Consider the following 7,726-nt stretch of genomic DNA (forward strand, 5'->3'; position numbering starts at 1 on the left):
GTATTGCTGTAAATTTGCTGAATTTACGGTACATTTAACGTTGTCTTACTATTAGTGGAGTTTTTTAAGTGATTTCGAGTCAGTTCCCACCTTATAAAATGCTGACATTAATCATTCATCTATTTTTTTTTTTGGTTGCACAGCAAATTTCTTGGAGGTGCGTAAGGCTAAAGACAACAGCTGACGAACGTAAATAAGCTAGAGTGTCCTTTTAGAGTAATAAAAAAAAAATACACTGTGAAGCATAAACAACTAAAACATCTGTAAAAGAACATCCCTTAGATAAAAGACAACGACTGTTATACCGAAATATCGAATGCGCATATTTTTGCAGCGCATGCCATACTTATCCTGCAACTCTGACTTCCTTTTAAAGTGGTTGACTCACCTTTCAACGTAACCTCCCCACTCCCCACGCTTTACCTTCTACCCACGAGGTAAAAACAATATATTATAAGTATTTAAGAATGGTTACTACATTTAACAGGGTTTTGTATTCAAAAGCCAGTTTGTATCTTCCTCGTGGTGTGTTTGCAAACCTGACCAACTTGGAAATACTGTAAGTGAAAAAAAAAAATAACTTGAAGGGAGCTCTGTTGGCTTTAAAATCGTGGCTGCACTAAAATTCATCGTCGGGAGATTTTAGAAATCTGAAAGATTGCAAAAATCCTATAAAATTATGATGTAGTTATGATCGAGACATATAAGAATTATCTACCTACTTTTCTCTTTGACTTATACTTTTATTAAGCCAGATATTGTTTATATTGTATGCATTTATATCATGATTTTTTACAGTTACGTATTTTGTATTGTTTAACGATAATGTTGGATTGTTGTTGTTTTTTTTAATTAAGTCTGAAAAGCCCGCAGGTATTACTTATATAGAGATTATTTATTTAGTAAGTGAACCATTCATTCATTCATTCATTTATTCATTCACTATTGTTCTTTTTTTGTTCAGGTCTTTGCGATCAAACAATATCCAAAATCTTATGGCCAACTTATTTGCACCTCTTACGAAATTGAACGAACTGTAAGTTAACGTATGAGTTAACGTATGTGTGGCAGGGTATTCAATTTATTTCACCGTCACTCAGAAAGGAGGAACGTAGGAAACGTAATTTAGCTTATTTAATAGTAATGTTTTCTGGAATAAATGTATATGTAAACAACACTTGTTTATGTTCCTGTGCCAAAAATGAGTTAGGTACCATATAGCGATACTGTAGAACTTTTTGGTGTTACATTTCAGTAGGGAGCTCCGTTTAGCTCTGTTTTTAGAGTTGTCAATATTGTAGGTAACTTATCATTTGGTTCCTAAAGCAAAGATGTTGATGTTGATGATTTGTTTGCGTGAATCCGTTTTTGTTTTTGTTTGTTGGTTTTATAACACTCCTTCGTGCTTCACTCTTTAAGCCAGAACTTGTTGAATTTTCAAGAAGACACTGGTCAACTATACTAAATAAATACATCCCATCATTACTCCTAATCACTCCCGTGGGAGCATGGGATGTTCACCGGTGTATGACATCTCACACGAGTTCTTCCTAATGTTTTGGCTCTGTCCAGTTAAATTCTTCAGTCACCACCTCTCGCTGTTCTTTGTGTGTCCCCTCTTAAGTTCGCTTTTAAGCTGAGGGAGTTAACTTGCATTAAACAGAGTTCTAATATTTTAACAACCAATTCTCGTCGTAAACTTCAGTTAGAGCAAGTTTACCGGCCCTTGTGGGCGCCCAGTTGGGTTTAACCAGGCATAGTAACAACAGCAACAAGCTTTATTACCAAATAAAAAAAGGTAACAAGGCTAAACTTAATTTACGACATAAATAAATTAATACAAAAGAAGTATCGTTACTCAGAATAACTGAAAAGCTAATCGAGCTGAGTAAAACTAAGTAATGTTTAAATATAGAAAGTAGGTTGGCACTAAAGCTTGAGCAAAGCAATTGATTAATCATTTCAAAAAAAAAAAGAGGAAAATAAGGACACCTTGGTTAAGCAAGAGTGATAATAATCAATTCCTGTGGTGTTGTTGTGGTGTTGAAAAAAAACGTCTCTCTATCGCTAGTTAGAGCTCCTTACTTCTCAGCGAGGATTATTAATTACCAATTCTGTGATATAGTGATAAAGTGCGTTGTCTAATCATGATAAATGATATGAGATATGATGTGATATGATATGATATGGTATGATATGATATGATATGATATGATATGATATGATATGATATGATATGATATGATATGATATGATATGATATGATATGATATGATATGATATGATATGATATGATATGATATGATATGATATGATATGATATATAGAGGATATTACTTGGCCGCGCGGAGATACGAAATTTCTCTTCGAGTGTTGAAAAATATTTCACGAGTGAGCGCAGCGGACGAGTGAAATAGTTTTCAACATGAGAAGAGAAATTTCGTATCTCCAAGCGACCATGTAATTTTCTTTTTATTACATAAAATCCTCACAATGCAGCAAAATATGCTTTGTTCTTTATTTCAAAACCTAAGGTTTGAAATTGAGTACATAAGCTTACAGTCAGTTGTTTATTTGTATCAATCGTAAACCAGGCCGAGTTATGTCAATACAAAGTAAGACAAAGCGAAAAGGTCACAAATAAAATCTATATAAATAGAAAACGGATAAACAGGTAGGTCCCTGGTATAAACTAATGGCATATTAAATATGGTTAGAAATTTGGCTTACAGTGACAAGTAAATCTGAACATACCGTCCTAGCTTTCATCGCTGCTTTCAATGGCCTCACACAACTCGACGTCGTACGCAGTTTTCCTCTTTGTATTCGGATTTTTTTGTTCTTCTACGAATTCGATCAGTTTCTTATCTGTGATCTCGACAAATCTGCTTGAGCTTGTCTCCATTTTAAAATAAACTTAACTTCGACTCGCGAAAAGACCAACTCAAAAACTCCCAAAAGACCAGACGACAGCCAAACGGCGGAAAACCACAAGTGCTTGACAGCGCGCGAAAATACTGCGAGCTGATTGGTCAAAAATGATATCACACATGTGTGGATAAATATGATATCGCTACTGGCGGGATAGCGTTTTTATCGATTTGCTACCACTCGGTATACCACTAAATTTTATATAATAAGATATGATATGATATGATATGAATTCTCTCTCACGCACTCTCTTGCTTTCATTTTTTAGGTCTTTGAAATCAAGCCATGATATTAAAAACCTTACTTTCGACTTGTTTTTCCCTCTTTCAAAATTAAGAAGGCTGTAAGTTAACTTATTATCATTTGTGACAGAAATTTCTTTGCCACTGCGGAACCATGTGTCCTCGTGGTAGCAGATACCCGCAGAATACATGGTAATCAATTTTCATTAACGGGAAAAAAATAACATTTACCAAAAGTCCTGACATGCTATGATCCAAACGAGAATGGAGTGATAGCCTTAAAAAGCGCGCAAATAATTCGATTCTGTGTATCCATTTTCTTGGATTGAAGAGTTTCAGTGGGCGCGATTCCATGAACTTTATATTATGACTAGTGCTCTGTTAGAAATGACTCAATTGCCATATAGAGATACGGTTAAACTGACTATTGAAAAAACTTAAGGGATGTATGTTTCAATTGCTAACTGATCATGATGAATGGGTTTTTTGTTATTAATGAAGGTTGTCAATAAAGAATCTCAGGGTTGAAGCTACCCCAAGTTCCTCCCATTATTCGGTAATTAGGAAAACATTCCCTTTCCAATGTTGTCAAGAACGTGTCAACCGTCTTCTTTCGATCCAGGGGGAGAACATATCTGCTGGGTTATGTTTCAACTACTACAACAAGTTATCAAAACCAGGGCTAATTGCGAGACCAAGTAATGCCTCCTGATTTTTATTTCTCAGGAACCTGGAATTAAACAATATTTACGACCTCAACAGTGACACATTTTCAGCACTCATCAATTTACGAAGCCTGTAAGTTATCTTATCACCGACTTTGGCAGGACATTCACACTAACGGCCTTTCGTTTGTTGATTTGCTAGCAGTACGTACATAAATATATCAACCGCCATTCAGTTAATTGCAGCTGTGCCGTGTAATGACATGAGACCGTTGTGCAGACATAAGCGAGGGCTGAATAATTTTGAAGACCTTATTACTACGAAAAGAGTGCGATTTATGCCAAGGGTCTAGATGCATTCTTTCTAAAAATTGCGGAATCATTCGAGAACATCCGCCATATTCAGTTTCGAAGCAGCAGATACTTAACCGACAAAAGCTTCCAAGAGGGCAGGAGTGCAACCAACTTCAACCTTTTATTACGTCCGAGCTACTAGTTTGCTTCTGCATGCTTCTTCGTCCTAGTGTTCATGACAGGGAACAAAACTTCAGGCGAAAAGCGGGAAGTCGCCTTTCACTTATAAGAACGGCTAAATGATAAAAGACTGAATGCCGTAATTCAAAACCATTTTCGACTCCCACTAGTTTAATTAGTTGTAGAACGAAAGACATATTTCTGTAATTGAGCATGCATAGTAGTTCAACAGGAACACGCTTAACAAAATGAGATACATGCTGACTTAACTAGTTCAATCAATCGTTCTTTTTGATGTAAAATACCGTACCATTTCATCAACAACATATCAACGTTGGCAGAATAGTAAACTTCAACAGTAGTGTTGGCTTAGGAATCATTCATAGACATTTCAAAATTAATAATTCCAGATTCTTTACATATTTTAGCCTCTCAAAGACATTTAGTCTGGTGCTCTCTATTGGCAGGCGGGGAAAAAAGGTGCTGAATGGAGAAAAGGGGGGCCTAGATAATGAATCACACTGGGATAAAACAGAGCAGTGGAAATTTCTAAAAAACGAGTCACAGGCAAAGGTGTTTGGAAATTCAATTCTTTTGAGTGTTTGATATCCTCCAATATTAGCAACACTCCTTGGGGAAATGCAAAGCAAAAGTTCGCAATCACTTTTACAAACCTCCTCCCCGGCAGAGAGGCTGCTAATACTGATCAACTGATAAACGGGTCGGGGCAATCATGAAAAAAATGCAGTCTCTCAAAATTGCTTGTTCTTATTTTTCATTGTATATTTTTCTGTTTGATTTTCAGTGAACTGCGATCGAAAAATTTGCTCAACATTACCGCCGGTGTTTTATCAACTCTTAAGACATTAGAATTTCTGTAAGTTAATTTATTATGTTACCAAAACACGAGGACAGAGAAACGCAGAATGAATGCTAATTTACTTAATATCATGGGTGACAAATTACTCCTTAATTTTGGCGCGAAATTTCAGCGTTAATTTATAATTTCACATGTGAAATTACAAAATTTCTATGGCAACGTTTCCTATGTCTCAGTGCCAAGATGGCGTCCAGGTTTAAAGATCTTACGGATGAAAGAAGTTACGGCATTAAAAGACGCTGCAGAAAACCCTAAATACGCGAATGAGCACAATTAACTGGGCGAGGGTTTTTGAGAACTGATGTGATGAAATATCGTTTAGAAAATCCCTGAGACGGCTTGTACTGAGCAGTAAGATAAAGTACTTGAGCGGTTTTTCGCCTGCGTGTGTAAACAAGACGGAACCGACCACGATTGTGAGCGTAATTTGTCACCCATGATATTGCATAGAAAGTTCAGGAAATTATTAGAATTGTGACAAAACGCGCGTGAAATTGTTTCCTAATTTCACTCGTCACCATTTGACTACGTATACTTATTGTGTTTTGTGATGTGTTAAGGACGGTACCTACTAATACATAAGTATTTTTGCTCAGTCTATGACTATGTGGGAAAAGCAGAACTTAGCAAGGGCTATTGCAATCCAAAAAGAAAATTGGGGGTAACCACGCAGTTTTTAGAGGTAATTAAGCTCTAATAATTCTAAAAAGTGCTAAAATTCAAAACAATTTTGTATGAATTTTTTCCCAAATTAAAGCTTAACTATCTCTGAAAAATCCACGGTTTCTCGTTTTCGGATTTCAATAACCCTTGCCAAGACCTGTATTCCCCGCGTAGTTCTAAACCGAGCAAAAGTACCTCGGTTCTAGCAAGCACCGCGGTTAAGAAACCCAACTTTGTCGGACCATTCGAGATGCGCAGAACGTATTGCGCATTAGCAAAAGGAGGCACCGCCCTCGAGTTACACTTTTGATAGATATCGACTGTCGCTTTCACCACATCCATTACAAGCAAGTGTTTAAGCCTTTATGTTTCGAGTCCTCGTCTTCTTTTTCTTAAGGCTGTTGCTGTGTTTTCAGGGATTTGTCCTCAAATGCTATTTCCTACATTCCCGATGGCTTGATTTCTAATCTGACCAACCTGGACGGCCTGTAAGTAAAGTTTTGGGCCATGTTAAGTTTACATTGTTTCAATTCACACTATTTTCTATTGCAATTAAATGCAAGGGTCTAGGTTAAACAAGACTACAGTTAATTGCTTACTGGAGGAGACCAAATAAAGGGCAGCCACTAATGGTCAAAGTCGTGGAGAAAGCAAAAGAGATTGACGTGAGGGCCAGAGAAAAACATGTTACCAATACTATAATTCATCTTAGCTAAAGGAGGAATCGCCAGTAAAGCCAACCCATCAGGTTGGGCGATTTTATCAGATGAGTTTTCAAAACTGCCACATCGCCGCGATCGGCGAAAAAAATTGTCTGGTGTGTCCACATCAATCGGTGGCGAAAATCACTTGCTCGTTGGCGATAAAATTCGCCGCGATAAGCTATAAAATCGCCAGGTGTGTCGCTGACTTTATCTAAAAATACAGGTAAACATTTTTTTCTCAGGTGGATGAAATCAAACAATATCCAACACCTTAAGCCTGGCGTTTTTTCTGATCTTACAAAGTTAACAACACTGTAAGTTAAAGACAGACATTTCATATTTTATTTATCCTAATTTTGTAACATAATTCTTTAATTTGATACAAATAAATTGGTGTTCTTGTTGTTTTTGTTGTTGTTTGTTTTCCTTTTGAGAGACTCCTGCGTGTTTGCTATCATATTCAACACTGTAATGGGTAGCACTAATCTGCGGAACTGCAGACCGCGGAACCGCGGAACCTGCGGAACCTAAAGAAATAACTATTTTTTTTCTTTTGCAACTTACATACCAGGTATAAGGCTACAGTTGATTTCATTGCTGTGTATAAACCCGGATTTTATTTATTTCTTAACATGATTCGACCAAGAGAAAATGACATTTTCTCCTGATTCGACGGTCATGACTCGACCGAGAGGTTACCAAGCTCATCGATGAACTCGCAAAATCACGAAGGTTCTGCACGAAGACTTGAGGTGGCGGGTGATTTGTCACCAATATTTGTACGGGAGCTCGATAAATAAAACAGCCAAATGAAAGTTCTTTTTACGAGTACCGCATTTGTTTCAAAAATCCATAGATTGTATCGGCAACGTGACAAGGTGAACCGAAAGAGAAGCCATAAAACAAAAATATGTTGCCCTCAAGAATCCATTTCTCTGTTTGGCAATCACCCTCAGCTGAAGTTCAGAAAAGCAAAACAATAAGCTTGGGACGTTTGGCAACCAGCCATTTCATATACCAGCATATACTAGAAGAGATGGAATTTTGAGGCAAATAATTTATGTATACTCTGGTGTAACTGCAAACTTTGTTCGACTTCAAACAAAGGAAAAATAATGAGTTTTGTACGTAAAACCAAGGCGCAGAATCGATAGACAGATTTTTGCA

General features: G+C 36.9%; 1 protein-coding gene across 3 annotated transcripts in view; it reads left to right on the forward strand.

Annotated features, from left to right (window-relative positions):
- The window catches only part of LOC146481017 (uncharacterized), a 59,410-nt gene that overhangs the window by 16,780 nt on the left and 34,904 nt on the right, over nucleotides 1–7,726 (forward strand). For all 3 annotated transcript variants that reach the window (XM_085108712.1, XM_085108714.1, XM_085108713.1), the window contains exons 11-17: nucleotides 488–559; nucleotides 965–1,036; nucleotides 3,200–3,274; nucleotides 3,900–3,971; nucleotides 5,118–5,189; nucleotides 6,272–6,343; nucleotides 6,802–6,873. In XM_085108712.1, coding sequence (XP_084964838.1) covers nucleotides 488–559; nucleotides 965–1,036; nucleotides 3,200–3,274; nucleotides 3,900–3,971; nucleotides 5,118–5,189; nucleotides 6,272–6,343; nucleotides 6,802–6,873 — 507 coding nt within the window. The remainder of the gene's footprint in view (nucleotides 1–487; nucleotides 560–964; nucleotides 1,037–3,199; nucleotides 3,275–3,899; nucleotides 3,972–5,117; nucleotides 5,190–6,271; nucleotides 6,344–6,801; nucleotides 6,874–7,726) is intronic.

The sequence above is a fragment of the Pavona decussata genome, unplaced genomic scaffold (assembly GCF_977016875.1).
Source record: "Pavona decussata unplaced genomic scaffold, jaPavDecu1.1 SCAFFOLD_51, whole genome shotgun sequence".
Lineage (NCBI taxonomy): Eukaryota > Metazoa > Cnidaria > Anthozoa > Scleractinia > Agariciidae > Pavona > Pavona decussata.